This window comes from Phoenix dactylifera, chromosome 4 (genome assembly GCF_051530095.1).
Source record: "Phoenix dactylifera cultivar Ajwa chromosome 4, Ajwa_hap1_PhDact_Kaust_v1.1, whole genome shotgun sequence".
Lineage (NCBI taxonomy): Eukaryota > Viridiplantae > Streptophyta > Magnoliopsida > Arecales > Arecaceae > Phoenix > Phoenix dactylifera.
The window spans coordinates 48,663,638-48,686,596 of record NC_143193.1 but is presented as its reverse complement, the minus strand read 5'-3'; the positions used below and the strand labels follow the sequence as shown (position 1 = coordinate 48,686,596).

Sequence of the window (22,959 nt, the reverse complement as noted above, 5' to 3'; positions counted from 1 at the left end):
GAAATCAATGTTGTTCTGCAATTTTAGATAAATTGGATGTCTAGATAATACATACTCTATAGCTGGAAATATATCTGCAGGCTTAACTATACGCACACACAAACCCGCAGAAGAGGTGATGGATCGAAGGATGTAAACTTCAAAGTAGAAAAACATATATATAGAATGTGAATGCATGGTTATGCTCTCCATCAAAGATGACCAAATAGGGCATCTAAAGATGATCAAAGCTTCAATATAACAAATGGAAAACAGGGGAAAAAATACATGGAACCAGAAATTGTCATCAACATATGTCTTGTATAAATGAGGGATTGCTTTATAGAATGAACAAGCCTGCAATGAAGCGAATGTCTCCAGTGCGTCCAATCAAGCATATGCTTTTGACTTGTGGAAAAGCTTTAGGTAGCATCAAGATTACTCATATTCATATTACTGGTTCATGAAAAATTTTAGCAAACATATTGCTGTGGTTCAAAGGTGCCAGCTTACCGAGCTGGTAAAAACTCTTAGTGGTGGTGCTAGAGACATGGGTCAAAATCCTGCCTTCACTAAGGTTTCAAGGGTTAGGTGTATCCAGTGAAGAGCTTATCCCCTACAGGCTAGCCCATTGCCTATGGGCCTCTTCTGTCCTGACCTGTCCCTGCCAGCCACAGCCCCCACCCCACACCAACCCAAACACACACACACACACACACGGAGAGAGAGAGAGAAAGAAACCAAATAAAAAAATAAAATAAAGAAGAGGAGTTACTGTGGGTCAGATCGTTGACAAGTAAGCAGGATTACCTGGTTTACATGGAATATAGCAGAGCTGAGATGCGGAGATCTATCCTCAGCAGCACTACGAATAAATAATGTGAATTAAGAGTGTCAAAAAAATTGTTAAGTAATTTTAAGCGACATTAATAGGAAAGAGACTAAGGATTTGTTCACATGCAATAAAAGCTAAAGAGAGGCTCAATTATGAGTACCAATTGGTGTAGAGCTTATTTGCTATAAATATGCATAAAACTATCATAAATTGTTAGCAATAGTAACAGCATAATAGCAGTTGCAAAAAATGGCTCCATTCATGGTGGGTTTGATGATCTGTTGCCGGTCCATCATATTAATAAAAGAAGAAAAAGGAAAACGAAAACTCAAAACTACAAAACTACAAAGAATCATTTGAAAACAACTGAAAATGAACGAGCGTACATAACTTCATCAAAGCAGATTACTTAGAGTCAGGAAGCATCATCTACTTCTATCTTCACCAGTAATCCTTGCAAGAACAGGTTCCATCTCTAAAATGGTGGAACCGGTTTCGATCCCTGACAATTATCTCCCTCTGAAATAACTTAGCTATAAATTTTGTTGCTTCATGGCAATCATGACAAACTCTAAGGTTCTTCACCACTCGAATCGGTTCTTTTCCCCTCATACTCATAAGCCCAAAAGCAATCGCAATCTTCTCACTATGATACATAACTGCATTCTCCTTCTCCTCATCCTCTATGTCATGAAGCACAGAATCTGTACTTGGACTATACCCAAGTTTCCTCAATTCCCTTTCAATCTCAACCAGAAAAGTATTGATCTGTTCAAATTGCGGGTGTGAGGTATCACCAACCACAAACTCATGAACCATATTATTCACCTCGATAGAACTACATCCAGGTACTTTTCGCACTCCTCTTTCAATCATAATCTGCCTACATCTCTCCACATCATCCCAACGCTTTGATGATGCATACACATTCGATAGAAACACATAATTAGCACCATCATTAGGATCTAACTCTAGTAGGCGTTGCGTCACCCGTTCACTTAGTTTAGCGTCCTTGTGTCTCCGGCATGCACGAAGCAAACCCCCCCAGACCACGGAGTTAGGCTGAATAGGCATTGTTTCTATGAGATCTAAAGCTTCCTCAAGAAACCCGGCCCGGCCTAGAAGGTCAACCATACAACCATAGTGTTCAATCGTGGGCTGTATTCCATAAACACCAAGCATTTGAGAGAAATATTTCTTGCCTTCGGACACTAACCCCGAATGACTACATCCTGACAAGAGCCCAACAAATGTGACTCCATCTGGCCTAATTCCTCCTCTCCTATCCATCTCAAGAAAAACTTCTATGGCTTGTTCTCCATAACCATTCATTCCTAATCCTGCAATGACCGAGTTCCAACAGAACACATTTTTCATAGGCATCCCACGGAAGACTTGAAGTGCAGCCTCAGCAATCCCACACTTGAAGTACATATCTATAAGGGCATTACCCAAGATGACATCAATCCTGAGTCGGTGATTCCGGATAAAAGCATGAAGCCATCGACCCATATTTAAGGCACCCAAGTGAGCACAAGCAGATAGCAAGCTCACCATGGTGACCTCAGTAGGCCTCACATTCTCCACTTGCATCACCTGAAACAACGAAAGCACCATACTAAACTCCCTATGATGAAGATACCCCGAGATCATCGTATTCCATGTCACTGAATTCTTTGCCGAACCCATCCTATCAAACAACTGCCGTGCCATCTCCAGCTGCCCCATCTTACAATACCCATCAACAATTGCATTCCACGAAACAACATCCTTAACTGGATTCCGGTCAAATATCTCACGAGCAGCAGAAACATCATTCTCCTTGCAATAGCAAGTGATCATCGAGTTCCAAGAAGCCGAGCTCTTCTCCGGAATTGACTCAAACAGTCTCCGCGCCTCGGTGGTGCGCCCGTGACTACTCAACGCAGCAATCATTGCGTTGTTGGCGATAACATCCCTCTCGGGCATTTCCTCAAACAGTTGCTCCGCGGCGTTCAAGCAGCCAACTTTAGAATATAAATTCAACAAACCAGTAAGTAAGAATCGGTCGAAAGCGTGGCCGAGCTTGATGATTTGGCAATGGAGGGTTGTGGCAGCATCGGAGGCGTTGGGGAGAGCAGGAAAGTGGCGGAGGAGGGTGGTGAAGGTGGCTCGGTCGGGGGGGATGTTTTCTTGGAGCATTGCGCGGTAGAGGGAGAGGAACTCTGGGGGCGGAGAGGACTCGGCCGAGGAGCGGAAGAGGTGGTTCCATAGAGAGGGTTGGTGGTAGGGGTTGGGGAGGTGGCGGAGGAAAAGGGAGGAGTTGGAGAGATCGTAGATTTGGATGCAGCGAGAGATGAAGTGGGAGAGGAGGTTTGGATTGGATTGGAGGTGGGGGTTGGTGATGATTTGGGCTTGGATTTGCTGGAGCTTCTTGAGGCTCGGAGGTGGAGAGCTTCGGAGATGGGAGAGGAGGTAGTCAGGAGAGAGAAAAGAATGGAGATTTCTGGCACAAGAGTTCATGAAAAGGTACCTCTGCGCAAGCAATGAGATGAAACAAAAACCCCCGCACTTTGAATTTTTTCTTTTGTTTTGTTTTTTATATTTAAAGATGGTCGAGCAACGCAATCTAGTATATATGTGCGGGGTATCTTAGTTCGGGAGGAAAAAAGCATACTTGGTCCTCCATCGTTCCAATTATCTCATCTCGGTAATTAATTTTATAAAAAAATTAAGTTTATTGATGAATACAGGTTAGCCACTGAAATCAAGTACATCACGATTTCTTTACCTTAATTTTGGATGGCAATATATGTTTGATCTATAATTTTTATAATTATTACAATGTTAAGATATTACTTAGTATCATTTAGAAATTTTCAGTTTAAATAAAAATTTATTATATTTTTTAGACAAATAAAAATTTTAAATTTATTTTGTAGCCACTTAACTATATTTTTTAACAATAATGTAGAATGGCACTGGTAGTAGTGAAGGCAGCCATAGTATAAATGGGATATCCGATGGCAGTAAAGAAATTAATAGTAGTGGTGGCAACAATAATAACGAAAACAACAGTAACAATTATACAAAATTTTGGTTTTAAAACGGTAAAAATTAAAAATTTTTAGTTTTCCCCTAATTTTTAGAAATAAGAAAAAATTGAAAAACTAAAAATAGAGACAGATTGGACACGTCCCCATCTCAATTTTCTTGGACTCACGCATGACCGACAAACATATAGGCTTGGATCAAGTACAATCTTACAAATTTGTTGCTCTAATATATCATACACATAAAAAATATATATATTTTGGCGTCCTTTTAGGATACACATCGGGGAAGCATAGCATTACTAAAAGAAATTATAAATTATATTTGAATGTGAAGAGAAATTTTAAGAATATAAATTTTTTGAAATAGTTTGCTGAAACTCCTCCAAATTTGAAGTTGGTTATGAAATCATTGGAGCAAACTTCACCTAATTTTATTTCTCCATAGTCATTAACCCAATGGATTAAATTAAAATAGCAACAGGGAAGACATCAAAAGGAGCTCCTTATGCTCATGCCAACGAACAACATTTGGCCCATATTCCAACAAACAATATAATTGTATACACTTATATTTATAAGTCTAGGTTTACATCCAGGCTGCCAGTAAAACCAACAATACATCCAGTCCAAACCACCCTTCCTACTTCCCATATCCCCACAACTCCATCTCACCACCACGTTGGCCGGAAATCTGATTCATCTGCTGCACCGCCGCACCTCCGGCGCCCCCGAACCTCCCATCTATTCCGTCGAGCACCGCCCAAGCATTCGGGCTCCGATCCCTTCCGTCACCACCGACATGCCGCATCCCCTCGCAGGCGGCGCCGACCTCGAGCCCTCCTTCACATGGCTTCACCATCGCCGACGACTCGGTCGGGAGCACCGAGAAGTCGTAGCCCGTCGGCCTATGGTTGGTGAGCAGGTCCTGCACCTGGACATGAGCGTAGGACTGTGGAGGCAATTGAGAGTAGTATAAGTTAGAGACCGAGTGGTGGTGGTGGTTGTGGTGGTGGAGGAGGCTATGGTGCGGGTGGATGTATTGAGAGCTCAGTGGCCTAGGCTGGTGGTCATGGCTCGCCGGGCCGCCGATGTGGTTCTCGAAGCCTTGGCTCGTGCCGCCTCCGGTCCCGACCTTAAAGAAGCACTTCTTCTTGAACACCCGGCACACCACCCATCCATCCTCCTGCTAGAAGGCAATCATATGAGCATGTTCTCTAATAGTGCATGTGGCCATGCAATTAGTACTGGGGAGGAGCTAGGAGCTTACAGCGCCGCTGCTGTTGGCGTCGCCGTCGCCGTCGCCGGCGCCGGAGTCTTCCAGGCGGTACTCATGCATGATCCAGTCCGTCTTCAGGCCATGGGGGGCGCGGCCGCGGTAGAACACAAGGGTCTTCCGCATGCCAATCTTCTTGTAGGTCGTCCTGATGCACTTGTCCCGGCCGGTGGCCTTCCAGAAGCCGGCGTTCGTGGCGCGGTTGGTCCTCGAGCCGGTGGGGTACTTGCGGTCCTTGTGGCTGAAGAAGTACCACTCGCTTTGAGGCGTCGATCCTATTCTGCATCTCTCTGAAGCAAGGAAAAACCAAGAGCACGTCACAAATCGCATTAAGTACTGCACTAGAACTATATGATCTACTTCTTCAACACTTTAGTCCCACACGTGAGGTGATCATGTTACGTGCCTATGAGGGCGTGGCACTCACGTGCACGTGTAAAGTTCTCTCTCTTTCAACATGCTATGATCTAAAGAAGTTACTGCTGGTAATTATAAGTCGTTTTGGCAGCAATGTCATGACCTTCAATGAGAACGGTAAATATTTTATAGAGAATAACCATCAAGAGTTGGAAATGGTAACATTATCTTTGGGCTTCATCATTGCCCTAAACCCGGAAAAAAATGTACAAATTAATAAATAGAACTGTTTTGGAGAAATACAAAGAAATAAAACATTACTCCTGACTTCTATTTTACCAGTCCATTGCTCCTAGGGAGTAATGATGTGCAAGAAGAACTATAAAATTTAACTACAAACAAAGTAATGAATATCTTTCTTTTATACTTTATTTACTAATACTAATCAATTAATTAAATGTAATGGCAGAAATTGATTCACCAAGGGATGATACATTTTAGCTAAATGAGTCCATGACTCTCACTGCATGATAAAATTTAGCTGTACATAGTAGTGAGTGGGAGATTACATCAAAAGGCACAAAGTATTCCATATATAAGATTCCATAAATAAGAATTGCTTCTATGCTGTATGTAAAGAGTATATGAAATACGTACATGACCTGCAATTTAAACCATAAAGTAGAAAATACAGCAAAAAATGATGTGGAAGAGGATATTACTAGAAACAGTAGAATGAAAACATCATCTACGAAAACTTATCATGGTTACAGAATATTACATATATACTTCCCTCAGAAAAAAGCCATAATACGTGTGCTTTTTGAGGTGGCGCTTTACAATTATTATAATTTAACTTATTTAACCAAACCTGGTTCAGATCATCCGAATTCAAATAAGCTTAAACAGCAGGGGTGGGGGGAATGTTTCTTCTAAATATTTTGTTGCAACTTGTATAAAACAGATCATCTGAAATATTTGAATCAAATGCATGCTTCATAATTCAGATAAAATATTACATGATGCAATTTTAACTATTGTGGGAGGAAAGCATAGATATTCGGTGACTGAAAAAAATTTCACATCATCTTTTCTTTCAAAGAAAAGAAAATTTACATCACTTCGCCGGTGCAGCTATAAAGCTAGACTTTCAGCATTACCTTGCAAGTCCCACGGCTCAACCTTATTCAAATCAATCTCTCTAATCACCTCCAAATCGAACTTCTCGAACGAGATCTTCTTCTTTAGATAGAAAAGGAGGAGCTCTTCGTCGGTCGGGTGGAACCGAAACCCTGGCGGAACTCCGGAGTTTGATGACGAAGATGCCGCCATTCTCTGGCCAAGCCCTCAGAAACCTTAGAACAAGATTTTAGACGTGGGGTGGCGCCAGTGCAGTTATATATATATGTGTGATGGGTGTCAAAAAGTTGACGCCGGCAGCTACGCCGGTGGGTTGGGATAAAGCTAGTATCGTAGAAAAGAAGTCAAGAGCACGAGACTTGAGGGAATTTAAGGTTATTATACTAGCTGCTTATTATTCTAGTATGTTAACGATCCCGAGGAATACAATAGTAATTCAATTATGGGATTCTTTGATTGTTCCCAAAGCAAGTGTAGTTTGGACTTCAGAGCTATTATCCCTTGAGTTTAGCGTAGGAACGTTGAAAAATATAAAGGAGTTACGTGATTGGCTTGGGAGTTGAGAACAGGTACTGGACTGCTGGTAGTATAAGAATGAAATAATCAAAGCTCTAATGCTCAATCCGGGCATCGAAAAAAGCTCTACACCTGTGGCTTGCCACATGGTGGAAGAAGATTGTTATGATTCATAAGTCAGTAGAATATACAGTGAGAATGTGATATAAAGCACCAATTTTCTTGTAATACATGGCAGGCCAGTAGAGAAAAGCTTTTTTTTTTCAGCAGATTTTTTTTTGAGAGAGAAAAGGAGGACAATGTATCGGTACTATAATTACCAAGATTGCAATACTTTGTCATGCACTATCCAATATTAGATTCAAAATCTCTGGTCGTTAGGTAGGAGGTATAACTACTGGGACAAGCCCCAAGTCATTAGAGTCTCTTTTAAGCTCTAGCTGAATTGAGAGCGTGATGGTAAGGATATTATGCTATCTTAGAGACAAGTTGTGCGTATTATATAAAATTCTCTGTTTCTAGTATTCTCATTTTAGCCATAAATTTTGTACATATCCATAATATGTAAATTCATATATTTTCTATAGCATTCCCTCAAAGGCATACTTCCATGATCGAACAGATGAAAATGTAAATTCCATGATCCTCATCATGGTCATAACTATATCATTGTGATTGTTATTGTTTATCATTACAATCTAACTACTGTTGAAGGAGCAAATGTCTAGTTGAGTTTGGATCCTCTCCAGCTAGAGACCTGCCCTGTTCAATCCACCACACTTCAATTTATATGGGGCTCACATTATTCAAGGACTTCCATGCATCCAACCATGAAAAATAATTGGAAAAGACCAAGAATCTCATATATTCTTCAAGCATTTACAGGGATAGCATATCAAGCGTCAGATTTCAAGTCACTTTGAAGTTGTGCTAAATGGTGCAATAATTAACAAAATAAATATTATATATATATATATATAGAGAGAGAGAGAGAGAGAGACTGACAGAAGTTTATGGCAGGCATGGTGAGATTGAACATCCCACAATCCTTATAATTCAAGTCGCTTATAAATGAGTGTGGTTTAGATATGTTACATGATGGAATGCAGATCCAAGGTGCCGTTTATTCTGTGCAAGTGTCTTTTTGCTTTTCTTGAAGAACAATGATTTTGCTGCCATAAGATAAGGTATAAATAATGTGTAGAATGATGAATTGGACAGTGATCGTTGGGCCATGCATGAATCCTTGAGTCTCTCATGCACTGCACTTTGGCAAAAGCAACTAAAGATGAGATTGGAAAATTACAATCCAAATAGAAATTGATTGCAGTCCCTGTAGGCATATCCTGAGATAGCATTACCATCCTTTTATGCATGCAAGAGGGCATCAATCCCTCCTCCTCACAACTTTTATCAGGCTTCATTTGATAAATGTCAGAAACCAACCACATCTGGCAAAGTTTTCCTCCAACATCAGTTTAGCTTTTTCTTGAGCCAACCAATTGCCTGTTTATATCCTCTCCAACGTATAGTTGTTTGGTAATTTCTGCAACCAATTCCTATCACTGCAGATCGACCACTCTTATCTGCCATTACAGTTAGCAGCTGGTACACAGATGGGAGTGGTGAGAACCAAGACATCACCACTCTTATCTGGATTGTATTATTTGAACAAAGAGATGCAAACATTGCCCCATGAAGAAGTGCTTATTAATGGTGTTACATATATAGATCTTATCTTCCCTGAATGAGAATGAATTCCTGCACAAATATTAGACTGGAGTACTGTGAATAGTTTGAGACGAAGCCGCCATAACTTAGGGTATAGCATGTGCAGTAGACTCCTGGGAAATTTATGGAGCACAGCCTCCTTGATTGAAATGCACTCTTCCAAAGCTTCTGTGACGTCCATTTTTCGTTAAGCGAGTGCGTGCACGCTTGTGCATGTCCGATTATATATTAGTTACTGATTCCGGGTTCGGCGCAGATCGATGAGGGTTTGAGTGAAAACCATATGCAGCAAATGATTAGGGGTGGAAATTTAGGTTTACAGAAACGAATCAGTGATTCTTAGCGCAGTCACTTGTGACATTCCTTGCAGCTTCTTGGGGTTATTCCAACACTCTGAGGCCACTGAGCTGGAGTTCTTAGTTACAGTAAATGTGAATGCTTCAGGGATGAGATTGCAGGAGAATTGGAATGAACACCTAAGCAACCACCTAAGCTTGGTTCAGTCATTGAAAACCTACTGAAAAAATCCTAATGAAATATATATATATATATATATATATATATATATATATGCAAACCCAAAACAATGATTTTTTTTCTTTTTCTCAGTTATATATGGGTAATTTTTCATGAGACTACCATATCCAGTGCAATAGCAGTTCACTGACTCGTTTCTCGGTTCACATGCTGTACTTCATGTCGTACTTTTGGGAGTTCAGGCAGTCTGCTAAAAGGCGGATCTGCTGCTGCTTGAGCTGTAGACAAAAATGTTACAAGTTTGGAATGTGGCCAAATTTGATAGACCAAAAAACTCAAAGTGCTGGATTGATGGTGCAAAGAGGAAAAAAAAGTACTTTATTAAAAACAGAAAATATTGAAACTAAGAAGAGTATACAAAATTAAGAAGAAAGGAAAAGAGGACATTGAAAAGATTTTACAATCTTTACCACAAAAAAAGATTTTACAACCACCACAGTTCCTCAGACTTTTCAATTACAGAGGTTAGCTGGTGCTTCTTGACTAAAATAGAGCAGCCTTTAAGCAAAGATTTAAGATCTTCCAACTGTTTTGATCCCAGAGTGCTTCTCATCTCTGAATATCCTTCAATTCCTTTCATCGAGGTTCTCCAGAAAATGGTGATGGCTAGCATTTTTATCAGCCTTCAAAATATTCTCTTTTGCATTTACATCAGACTGTTTCAATATACCAACCAGACTAAAGGCTCAATGTTATGGAGCCAATGTGTAGAACTCCACCACATGCCTCACTTGTAGGAATTCCTTACAAGTAGAGTTGTAATGGATTTGAACTTGGTTTGCTCTTTCAATCCAACTCTTGGAAAAACTAACGCCAAACATACGTTAAGTTTACAAATTTTGTAGAGTCGTTATTAAACTTCAAGGCTCGACGACATAGAGCCAATAAAACTTTGCCACATAACTCGCTTGTAGGAACTTTTTGCAACTGGAGTTGTAAAGGATTTGCACTCAGTTTGCTCTTATTCCAATCATGTTCACTGCCAATCTCTGTGAAAATTTATTGGTCATGTCGTATTCAGCTTGCCACAAATTTTTGTGCTGCCAGGCCACCACTTGATGACTTGTTAATAACGTGGTTTAGAATTTAGGGTGGAAAGTGATCATTCATTGTCATCACTATCTTAATTTGCAAGTTTCTTAGCCTGGCCTTGGTTAAAAAAAAATGAGACAGTTATCTAATAAATCTCGGGAAAGTCAATCATGGAAAGGTCAAAGGGGAAAATATAATGGTGCTTCATTATACTAAACCTACCTCTAACCCCTTGGAAAAGGAGGGGAAACCCCACCAAGAATAAAATATATAAGGGAGTGGAAATGGAAGGGAGAAACGAAATGGCCTATGTCACAAATGTTGATTAATTTTCACGAATACATTTTCTATAATAAAGTTATAGGCATACTACAGTGGTGAATAAGAGAAGGTACGTTAATCTCATAATCTCAACCTCTAGTAAATTTCAACTTTGATTTTTTTAAATATAAATATATATATATATATATATACATATATATATATATATATATATATATATATATATATATATATATACACACTAAATGACTTCCTCAACTTTGACCTTGTGGCATCTTGAACCCCTTCTTTAGACATTATCAGCTAGAGCCATGAACTTCAAAATTGAATGGTGTGAGCTTTCCCCTAGTTCGCGGCGTTAGGAATCAAGCCTATTGGCCTACCAACTTATTGGAGACCAATCTACAATTCCAGTAGGAAATCTGCATAAAGAGGGAAGCAATTACAGTTTCGCCTGGTTTTAAAGCCTGAGATATAAGTCAACGAGAGCTTGTATCGTGACCAAAATAAATCTGAGTTTCCAATATAGAGTATATGGGCTCAATCCAGCTCCAATTCGCCAAGCCTCGAGTTGGATATGGCCCATCAAAAGGCTAACAACTATGTGTAGACTCCTAAACAAGAGATGTGCCTCCAAAGGGTCTTTGTCACGCCCTCGCTTGCAGCCCCCACATGAGGGCTACATGAGGGAAAGAAATACGTAGCTCTTCTGTCAGATATTGTCCGGTTTCGGAGCTCGCACGCTCGTACACATGCCGCTCAGACTCCTCTCCTATTTTGTTTTCCAACCAAAACACGTCTACAGGATTTGGAGACACTCGCCTCATATACCCAGGCTCTAAAACGAATCTAGCCAATATGGGATCTTTTATTCACCCATTTTCGGATTAGAACCGTCCTCGGCTCTGATATCAAATGTCATGCCCCCGCCTGCGCGGGCCACGTGAGGCACTCAGTGCCCATTTGGGGGCCGCATGAGGGGAGAAAACATGGGGCTCTCCTACTAGATCCGGTTTCGGGGCCCTCACGTGTGCACATGCACCGCTTAGACCCCTCTCCAATTTTGTTTTCCACCCAAAACATGTTTACAGGATTTGGAGATACCCACTTTATATGCCTAGGCTCTGAAACGAGTCTAGCCGATGTGGAATCTTTCACTATTAATCTAGTAGGTTTGGAAAGGAAGAACCCCTCTCTTTCTGCAGCTGATGTCAATAAAACAGATTAAAATTTCCAAATATATTTGGGACGAATCCATACTTGAATCAAACTTACACTCATTTAGAACTGATTGGGTCCAAAGATAGGACCCATATGGTAAATTTTAGTAGCCAAATACCGACTGGAATCCTCAAAATGACATCTTCTGAAAATAAACCAAGTGAATTTAATAAGACCCGACAGTATAGAAATTGATCAAGTTGTACCATGGAGTCCAACCTTCATACTGTGAGAGAGAGAGAGAGAGAGAGAGAGAGAGAGAGGACTAAGAGCATGGCGTCAATCACCAAAATAGTTCACTCTCACGTGGCTTGGCAACCATACAATGTATTACACCGACACTGTAAGTTGCATCAATCTTGAGTTTTCTTTGTACCGTGATTGGTCCCCTTACTATTTCTCTTTCAAAATGACCAAACCCAAATAGAACCCCACTAAATCCTATAGTTGGCACTAGATCCAAAACCATTAAATAATGAGTGTAAGTGCACCCCCTAAATTAGAGAAAACCCAGGTCACCTACATTCAGGTCAATAAAACGTGCTAAGTGAAGCTCAGCTGTCCACATTCCATACAATAAACCATGGGCTTGAAACAAATCCAAGAAGCAAGATCAAAATCTATGGTTACTTTTTAACGATGTCATGACCAATGAGCTCCATGTGATATTCATGCACTATAGTATGTAACTCAGTACAGTGACCAGCCCCAAATGAGCCCATGTTGCAGTGTGTTCTTATCCTCTAGTGATATAGATCGTGAATCAAGTCTGGTCTGATACCATTTATAATAATTTAAGTTTTTACTTAAAAATATCTAAAAAAGATTATTTGAGTTTTTTAATAGGTTTTTTCTGCATGAATTTTGCATGAACACCCTCCTAAATTGATATTTACATGTATACCCTCGTAAAACACTTGTTTTAATATTTTATCCTTTTTTATTCTTATTTTTGTATACATACCTACACCATCTGACACCGTTTAAAAATTAACGATTTTAAATTAAAATGACTAAAATACCTTTAATAGATAGATGTGCAAAAAAAAATTATTTATAAGGCGATCGCAATGGAAAACAAAAAAATAATTTTAAAATTTTATTTTGTTTTTAATTGAAATAAATATAGTTTTTATTAACAGTATTAGAAGGACAATTATATTATGGGTATTTATGAAAAAAATAGTGTTTTATAAAGGTACGGAAATAAATATAATTTTAAGAGAGTCTCCACGTGGCAAGACTAAATCTTTTGATTTATTAAAAAAATTAAATTAATTTACAGGTCTCTTTCTCTCTTGCTGTACTGAGAGGTGTGTTGAACAGTAAGCCACCCCAGGCTTCAGCTGGGTCCCACACACCTCCTCCCCCCCTAATCTATGCTTCTTCCCTGGATTTCCATCTCAGCCGACTCTTCCCTTCCGCCGCTTCCTTCTTTGCTTCCAACCGGCTGCTGAAAAGCCATAGCCATAGGAGAGGCATGGATGACAGGATCCCTCCCAGCAACACTTACTTCCACTACTTCCCTTCAGGGATCCCTCCCAACTCCTCTCCCCACCACCACCCCATCCGCCCTCCCCCTCCCCCAACCCCTCTGGATAGAGAAAGGTCTCCATGTCAGCTGTCTTTAGACTTGTGATCTTCTATTAAACTTGGTTTGCGTGTGCAAGTTCTTGTTGTCTTTATGCTTGTATCAGCTTCTTGATTGAGTTTTCTTATTGTTTTTGAGTGAATTTTGAGCTGTTCATGGAAAGGTCATGGTTAGATTTATTCGGATGTTCATGTTTTCTTTAATAATTTGTTGCTTTTATGGCATGGATGCTTGGATGTCTGGGGTTTTTGTTGGATGCAATATCTTATATATCTTACATATACCTGCCTTTTCGTAGTCATCACTGTCAATGTTTCCCTGTTTTGATTGGTTTATGTTAGTTGATGTTTCTAGAGGGACTGCGTTTGCTGCAACTAATCATAGCTTCTTCAATTCTTGGTAGTATTTCATCATAAGAAAAATCAGAAAGTCTCTATAATTCACTTGATGTATGCATATGCTTGCAGTTGTGCTGTGTTTGAAGATAAGCGAACACTTACTGTTTGATGGCTTGTAGGAGTTTTTTTTTTTTTTTTTTTCCTGTTTTAATATATGCAGAAGTTCGAAGGTATATTGATTAGTAACCATCTCTCTGTCGAGTGTTTAATCTTGGTTCACTTTTTTTGTTAGCCCTTCATTGAGTACTAGCTGTGATGAGAGAATTACTGTTGACTTGGCAGATATTTAGCTGAGCTGATGGCTGAGAGACAGAAATTGGTACCTTTCATGCGAGTACTTCCCTTTTGTAGCAGGATTCTAAACCAAGGCAAGTTGTAATTGTTTTCGGCTATCATATGTAATCAACTTGTTCAATTTGACAAACCTTGAATTTGGCATCGTACTTGGGAATGGCTGACATACAGTCATTGAAGAGTTTATACAACATCACCTAATTGGTTGAGTTTAAATGTAATATTAATATTTTGAGCATCTTACCATGTTCTATTTAAGCACACTGATGGACATTTAGGATGCACATCAACTTCAGTTGCAGAAGCAGCATTAACATTTTGTACCATCAACCATATTAAAATCAGAGACTAAAAAAGAAAGAGCCAATAAGTTTGCTTCTTCATTAGGATATATGCAATGTAAGGCAAGTTTTGCATTGCATAGCCAAATAAATGTATAGCTGATTTCATTATCAAATTCCTATGAGACTGCATATGGGCCATTTGATTCACATTAGGTTTCAGTACCTTGAGATTGTGAAGATGGCTTACCACACAGCAATAAGAAAATATCTCTCCAACACCTTTGTTTTATAGGCCCAAACATGGCAAATAGACAAGAAATCATATAAACCCCAGCTTATTGGATAAGTGGATTGTTGGAAAATAATGACTAGAAATTGCTATATTGTTATTATAGATAGTGTTATAAAAGAATAATCCACTAAAAAATAAATTTAGAAGATTGAAAAAAGCTTATCTGGATCGAGGCGTGTGATGTACACTGCCCTAAGAACGTTATTCGCTCTCTATGTGCGGGTCTGTGGCGATTTCATCTCCAAAGTACAACAATCTGACTCAGCCCGATCCTTCTCTGATGAGCACGATCACTAGAGGCTTGACCCGACCGACTTCTTCGAATGCCTAAAAAAATAAAAAAGATAGAAAGCAGAAAGTTGAAGGGTGGAAAACACTTTGTCTGTGGAAGAAACTCTTCGGAGAAAGAGTACCAGTAAGAGAGAGAGAGAACAGATTTTTTATTAGATTAATCCCGAAGGAGTTTGTTTATAGACTTTATCCAAAAGACCAAAAAGATGCGATAGTTCCGTAGATACGTAAAGTTTCTGAAATACCGTATTTTTTCATAAACCAACGTTCTCACTTGAAGAGTCAACTCTTCTGAAAGAGGCACCTGACAAAAAGGTATTTTAAAGCATTTAAAACAACTAAAATTTAGGGGATAAGAAAATTTAAATTTTTTAATCAAAACTCCAACAATCCTCCACAAAAGATTTAAGTTTTTGAAAATCATAAAGTAGAATATCTGGGCAACTTATATTGTGCAATAGGTGAGGTGTCCTGTAGACTTGAACCTCACTTAGTATTGATAATATCTATCTAAAGGAACCATAGTAGATTAGACCTCGAACTAGGTTCTTTGACTCAAACTTCTACTTATCACACACACAATTTAGATAAATTGGGTCTTTATGCGGTCAGCGCCATTTAAAGGCCTTGCGCTTAGTATCTTGATTTTTAATAAGAATTTTGTTAGGGTTAGCCTAAATCCCTAGTCGCGGCCTATACGACAATTCTCACATAGATAAGTCCTCCAAGAATATTTGTGACCTGTTATCCTGCAGATTTTCTGTCTTGAACTCATGAAAAGTATTAGTCAACCTTTCCAATATATTTTTGTCACTGATAAGAGCACTCATCATAGGGATGGAAAAAGATATACTCCGAAAAATGTGCTCTAACACGATCACTTAATCAACTTCGTTAGTAGCACATTGAACCTCTTTCATGGGATCTCTAATCACAGAGGTTGGGTATCCACTGTCGATGACCAAATAGTGGGCTTAAGCCCCATCCCTTCAATGAATCTAGGACTCCACTCCTAGACAAACCCTTGGTTAATTCATCTACTAAATTTTTCTCATACTTGACAAATTTCAAGAAAATGGCATTACTCCTTTTGAATTGTCTTATAAATTTATGACGAATCCAGTATGTCGGTTCATCTTTTATTAGTACTCTTTTGATTTGTCAGATTTTGAGTTAGATTCTAGATTTTGAATAAATGCAATAAAGAGTAATAGTATCAATAAAATTAAATAATCACACTAAAAAATATAACAAGTGATTTTACTTTGTAATTTCTGTACGTTTTTCAAAGCAGCAGTATGTATTTTGAAAATAGCTAATAATATGCACAGTTTTTAAAAGCAACAGTAATTTCTGCACAGCTTTTAAAAATGCAGGAGTTTTTTACACAGATTCTAAAGATGCAGTAAATTCTGCACAGAAATTAAAGATCGCAGAAAATAGTTTGCACAGAATTGAAAGCCATAGAAAATATGCACAGAAGTTAAAGTTGCAGTAATTTTCAACACGGATTTTTTAATCTACGGAAAATTTCTGTACTGTTTTTAAAGATGAAGAAAATTCTGCTAAGATTTTAAATTTGCAGACAATTTCTGTACAGGTTTTAAAGTTGAAAAAAATCTGTTTGCAATAATTTCATAGCAATATGGCTTTCTTAAAAGACTGGTTTTTGTAAAGAAAATAACTTTTAAATGATAAAGTTAAAGCATTCCAATTGTATACAAATAAACCAAATTAGTTCTATGCGATCAAATTAAATTGATAAATAATCAACTAGCAATTTCGAATATGATTAAGATCACATTCTTAGACTGTTGGAAAATAAGCCTAGAAAATAAAAAAGATAGAAAACAGAAAGTTGAAGAGTGGAAAAATGCTGGAGTTTTCTGCAAATAAATTTTAAAAAAGGGTTTTTTAAAGCATTTAAAACAACTAAAATTTAGGAGTTAAGAAAATTTAAATCTTTTTTTAATTAAAACTCCAATATGGATAACTGAAGAACACACGAAAAACCTACTTTCTTTGATATTTTGCATTTTATAGATTAGAAACCCTGTGAAATTATGCATATAGCTTTTGTTAATTGAACAATTAGTTTACTTTATATGCATAGGTGTACTGTTAACAAAGTCTTTTTCTTCCTCTTGTAACATCATTATTATTAATAGGCTGCAGGTCAAGAAGCCAACATTACCTTGTATTCTGTAAAGTAACTTTATGGTCTACAGTAGTATGAAACATGGGCTTTTGATTATTATCAGATTCTTTGTTTGTATGGCTATAGCCTCTAGTAATAAATTCAACTCTTTGGGCTAAAGTGTTCATGGTTCACAATCATCCACTTGATTCTCCTTATTCATATCATACTGGAATACATTTTCCAGATTTATTGTGCTTACTAACATATCTTGATATTGGATATAGACTCATCCATATTGGTTCTTGTGGTCTGTTAAATGTGGTTGTTGTTGCTGCATCGTTTCTCTTGCATCACCAATTTCGATAATTAAGAACTGACTACAAAGAAGATGATTAATCTTTGCTTTCATAATTCTTGCTTGGATTAGCAGATTACTTTCGTTAATTGAAACTAACTGGTCACATTCAAGTTCATGGCAATGACATTACATAGATTCATTCTTGTAACAAATATAGTGATTTTCATATGCAATGCAGAAATTTTTAGAGCATCAGTTTTGGCACCTAACCAAAACTTCGTTACTGAGAGAATGGAGCATGGCAGTCCATTGAGGATAGCTGGCCACACTACCAAAGGTGGATCAATGGATCTGGACGGATGGTCAGCAATGCAAGTAGAGGTAATGTTGCTACCTATCACCCTTGTTCAGATACTCAGATTGTTGATTTTCTCTGTGATTAGATTTTTATAGACCTATATCTATTTTTTCTAGTTTTTATTATTCATGATTTTCATCCATGATTCCTTCTTCTGAAGTGGGTGGGATTTGATTCTTTGTGGCGGCGACTTATAGGTCTCTCACATTTTTCATTGACGTATTTTATGATTGAAAAGTCCTTTGTGAAGCACCCTTTTTTCACTTTATTAACATTCTTGCATTTCTGTGTTAGCGCAAAATAGGTCGGTTTATTATAATAAATTCTTACTCCTGGCTTACTCCTGTGTGTAGTTTTTTCCCATAAATAAATTCCAGCTTCATCTGCATATGCTTCAGATCTTAGACACCTGGATTAGGATATGATTACTATAAATCCCAAAGTTTGATGGCAAGAGCTGGACTTGCATGAATGATGACGGTTAGATCTGATTTATCAATGCAAATTGAAAGTAGAAATTTGAAAGTGAGGCACAATCTTGTGAATTTGATGCATGATTTTCATGATTACTTGCCTAGCTTTGGGTGGTGTGCTGTGGGAGATAATAGCTCTCTTATCCAAAATGTGAGTAAACATGGTAGGATATAACTGTTGATATTTAAAATCTTGGCTTTAAAGCATGTCCAAGTGCAGGCTTTAAAGTTATTTAAGCCTCAAGGCACACCAAGGAACCCGGGTGTCTTGGAGCCTAGGCAAGACCTTGGCGCAAGGTGCAAAGCGACAAATGTGCGCCTTAACAGAATAAACGATCTTGGACCAAATACAGATTCATCATCATATTTTCTGCTTAGCATGATGAGTTCAGAGTACCTTGACACATGCCTCTCTCAATGAGCATGATGAGGATATTTCTGGTTGCTGGATATATATAGTTAGATCTTGTGGGGTAGTATGGAGCACCTTGACATATGTCTCTGCTCATAGGTCTAGATGTTTCCTGGCATTCCTATTGCTGGCAGTGATATATTTCTGGTTTCCTGATATATATAATTTGACCTTGTGGGGGTGGCATGGAGCACCTTGATACCTACCCAACCAAATATCATGCCGGTTTGGGTAGGAACACCCTGAACTGAGTGTTTGGGACAGTTTGGTGTATCTTGGTTTTAGGTGTCCTGCATAGTCAAAGCTTTGGATCAAGAATTGTATAGCTACTAGAAGTTCCATGAATGAAAAGCATTCATTGTTGGATGTGTCTGGTTCTTTTACCTGATTGGCAACTTCTTTCCATACGATTAAATGGTGTTTGGATGTATCTTATCTGCTTTTTTAATGCAGTTTCTTTACTTGATTGATAAATAACAAGGTATGATCCTCTAATTTTTAAAAGCTTGTGCTGTTACTATCTCTTATTTCCGCCTCCACCTATAACATGTATTGACAAAGTAAACGTGCTTCCTGTTAATCCTGTTTACAGGAAAACGGTTGGAATGGGGCCTTTCATGCATCAGCGGTGGGTTGGAATGGGGCTCCTGGAGTTGCTACCAGCCCTGTTGTAAAGAAAGTTGTGAGATTAGATGTTCCTGTTAACAAGTTTCCTAATGTATGCAAATTGTTCTATAGTGTTAGTTGACTCAAAAGGAAGTTAAAATTTGATTTTATAGTGACTGATCTACTGCTTGTTTCAGTACAACTTTGTTGGCCGTTTGTTGGGACCACGTGGTAACTCTTTGAAAAGGGTTGAAGCTACGACGCAATGCAGAGTTTACATAAGAGGTCAAGGTTCAGTCAAAGATACTCTCAAGGTATTATGATATCTTGTGACTCACATTATTTGAAAATGTTTTGGCTCTTCACGTAATGCCGTTACTAATTTGGCCCTCATTCTACATGTTCAGTATTTTTCACTCTCCAAGGATTCAACTATTAAACACTAATCAGGGAATTCAATTTCAGAGGCCCTCAGGTCTGGCTTGATCTCTATAGCAAAGACAACAGGCACTCATCAAAATTCGCATAGCGGTAGAATTGGTTACCTAGGCACAGAAGGTCTAGCATTACAAAGGCTCATGAATAAGCCTATGTTTCTAAGGGTTAATTTGATAGGATGGGCCTCTCATATTTATTCATATATGCACGAGCATTTTATATTGTAAACAAAAATATGAAAGACTTATACAGTGGTTTTTCTATCATACAAACTTGTTTATTGTAACTTGCAAACTCAGTTTCTGTTTTTTGGATATCATACTATTTTATTGTCAAACACATGTTTTCTCTAAAGTTATTAGTTGATTTTAATAGCAATTTTCTGATATACCACGGATCTGTTAGCTCTCAGTATGTTTTTCTACTGGGGAGAAACTTCTCACTTACCATGCCTATGTCAAATAGGGGCTGACAGAATACTTGGATTGTATGAAGTTCTGACATATACTAGCATGTAAATATAGGAGACATTGCCAGAAACAGTAGAACATTTTCTTTTACTCTAGGCTACTCATGTTGGCTTTCTAGTGGCAAATAGATATGTTTTCCGCATTTAAACAAGAATTTTGACTTTATAGACAAACCTTACTTCGTAAGTCATAATGAAGAAATAATATTTTGTTGTTGAGAAAGTGTTATATACTTACATAATCCACTTTCTTTTGGAATCAAAGGTCTAATTTCCAATTGCAACTGTATTAGCAAGTTATAGTTGCTCTAGTCATAAACTTTATTTTGCTAATGTAAACTGTCTTTGAAATTTCCAATTGCAAGCTTCAATCTTTTTGAAAGGTTGCCCTTGTATTCATGAATCTTCTAGTTGAATAATTTAAAAGTTTTCAAGCTTCAATCTTTTTGAAAGATTGCCCTTCCATTCATGAATTTTCTAGTTTAATGTTTTAAAAGTTTTAGCATCTTGCCATCCAATTGTAGTATGCTCATTATGATTTCTGGATCTATTATACAAATTTAGTCGACATCCATCTACCTGCTGAGAATTGAGCAAGATGTAATCAAAGAAACATGACGCTTAGAGTGACACAAATCCTTGCTCTTTTCTTAAATGGTAGCAGAGCGATGAACTGGTTCACATGACATTTATTTCTTGTATATTCTTCCATAGTCCTGGGTTTTTGTCACAAAGACATACATTTAGCTAAACAATTTTGCCAAATACAGGGAGTTTTTGCTTGTGTAAGTCCAGCTGGTTTCTCCTGCCAATATATTGAGATTGCATGAACTAAGCTCCTTAATTTTCATTATTTGAGAGGGTTGACCTATTTCCACCAAAAAAGAGAGGGCTGACCTATAACATGTGCAGCGTGTTTCCCCAAATATCTGGTTCACCCTAATATCTTAGTTAAATGCCAAGGGAAAAGCTGGAATTTTAGCCTTAAATTAACATCCCAATCCTACTTTTGAATCAGACCACCCCAAGCCTCTGTGAATCGTACCAAACACTGGGTTTGCACCCTTTCTGGAGACATTTTGGTTTGACATAGCAACATTAGTATACATACATCCATGCATGCATACACCGACGTGATGTGGACACATCCATATGAATGTAATCTGGAACATTTTTGTGTGTATCAAATGATTATCCATTTATATGCATGTTCCATGCAATTCTAATTTAGGAAATGTGTAAGCCTCAACTAATTGCTACTTAACTTCTGCTGAAATCCATCCTTCTTTGTAGGAAGAGAAGCTAAGGGATACACCTGGATATGACCACCTTAGTGAGCCATTGCATGTGCTTGTGGAGGCCGAGTTTCCAGCAGATGTGGTTGATGCCCGATTGAGCCAAGCTGTGGGGATTTTGGAAGATCTTTTGAAGCCAGTGGTACATAAAAGGAACTCCAACAGCCTGCTCTCTCTCTCTCTCTCTCTCTCTCTCTCTCTCTCTATATATATATATATATATATATATATATATATGTATACACACACGCACACACATATATATACACATTTAAATGCATACATACATACATACATACATATATATATATGTGTACATATATACATTCATCCACACACACACACACACACACACACACACACATATATATATATACGTATATGTACATATATTTACATATATGTGTGTACATATGTATGTACATCTATATATATATATATGTGTGTATACATGTATATACCTATACATATATACAATATATGTATATATATGTATGTATGTGTGTATGTATCACTTGAGCACATGCATGCACTGCAACTGCTAATGAGATTTTTTTTCAGGATGAGTCCAAAGATTACTACAAGAAGCAACAGTTGAGGGAATTGGCCCTGCTGAATGGTACCCTAAGAGAAGAGAGCCCTCAGATGAGCCCCAGTGTGTCGCCATTTAACAGCACAGGAATGAAACGAGCAAAAACACGACAATAGACCAAAGTCATAGGAGTTGATTCTTAACCTCTAAACTAGCTCAGTTTTACCTAATGGGAGAGTGCCAGTCTCACCTTTGCATAATCTACATTATTCTTAATGATGAATATCGGGACATTGTGAGAAAGGAATGCATCTATCATTGGTACACCAAGATGTGTCCTTTGATCTCGATGTTTCTTGCTTCCTTGTTATAAATACCTGAATGTCACTCCTAGTTTGCTCATCGTCTGTGTATTGTGTAACCTTATCATAATGTTCTGTGTGATATCATGTGCATGGGACTGCATTATACGAATTTCACATGATAAGATGTTAGATAATATGACCTCTGTAGTTAGCCTAAGTTATGTACTTGACACAGCTTTTACCTTGTGATCCATATTCTCTTTAACTTTGGTGTGGTTGTCACTCAAGCACCATAATGCATTAGAATTTTTGCCCTATCTTTTTTTTACAGACCATCATATTTACCCACACTTCCAATTCTCTATATGATTGTTTCTAAACCCAGGAAATTGGATTTGAGAGGCCATCGGCTTTGCATATTATCTTTAGAGGGAGTTGAAGGGCAAGATACTTCTTCTGATGATGTATTTGTTGGATTTGCCTTTTGTAAAGCGCAAAAAAAAAGGACTGTCAGAATAAGTTCAAGATTTTGCTGTTTTAATAAT

The 22,959-nt window shown here is 38.0% G+C and overlaps 2 protein-coding genes and 1 pseudogene across 5 annotated transcripts; 1 reads left to right on the top strand and 2 right to left on the bottom strand.

The window, feature by feature from the left end:
* Positions 1-1,159: 1,159 nt before the first annotated feature.
* LOC103704757 (putative pentatricopeptide repeat-containing protein At5g40405 pseudogene) lies at positions 1,160-3,396 on the bottom strand (annotated as a pseudogene). The gene has a single exon (XR_015977306.2). The product of XR_015977306.2 is annotated as a putative pentatricopeptide repeat-containing protein At5g40405 pseudogene (transcript).
* Positions 3,397-4,402: 1,006 nt separating this feature from the next.
* Positions 4,403-6,985, bottom strand: LOC103704864 (protein BEARSKIN1-like). The gene is made up of 3 exons (XM_008788339.4): positions 6,640-6,985; positions 5,117-5,412; positions 4,403-5,032 (listed from the first exon to the last, which is right to left on the bottom strand). The coding sequence occupies exons 1-3, from the start codon at positions 6,809-6,811 to the stop codon at positions 4,490-4,492; spliced, it is 1,011 nt and encodes a 336-aa protein (XP_008786561.4). The 5' UTR covers positions 6,812-6,985; the 3' UTR covers positions 4,403-4,489.
* A 6,259-nt stretch (positions 6,986-13,244) lies between these two features.
* On the top strand, positions 13,245-22,683 carry LOC103704753 (KH domain-containing protein At1g09660/At1g09670-like). Of its 3 annotated transcripts, none has more exons than XM_008788166.6 (7): positions 13,245-13,546; positions 14,210-14,295; positions 17,765-17,907; positions 19,362-19,487; positions 19,573-19,689; positions 21,576-21,719; positions 22,139-22,683. In XM_008788166.6, exons 1-7 carry the CDS (start codon positions 13,419-13,421, stop codon positions 22,283-22,285), a joined length of 891 nt encoding a protein of 296 aa, XP_008786388.1. In that variant the 5' UTR covers positions 13,245-13,418; the 3' UTR covers positions 22,286-22,683. The 3 variants fall into 3 exon arrangements, with proteins under 3 accessions (XP_008786388.1, XP_026659514.1, XP_088576423.1); XM_026803713.4 differs by having other exon boundaries at positions 13,309-13,573; positions 22,139-22,511; XM_088720297.2 differs by having other exon boundaries at positions 13,316-13,573; positions 19,362-19,451; positions 22,139-22,511.
* The last annotated feature ends 276 nt before the right edge of the window (positions 22,684-22,959 follow it).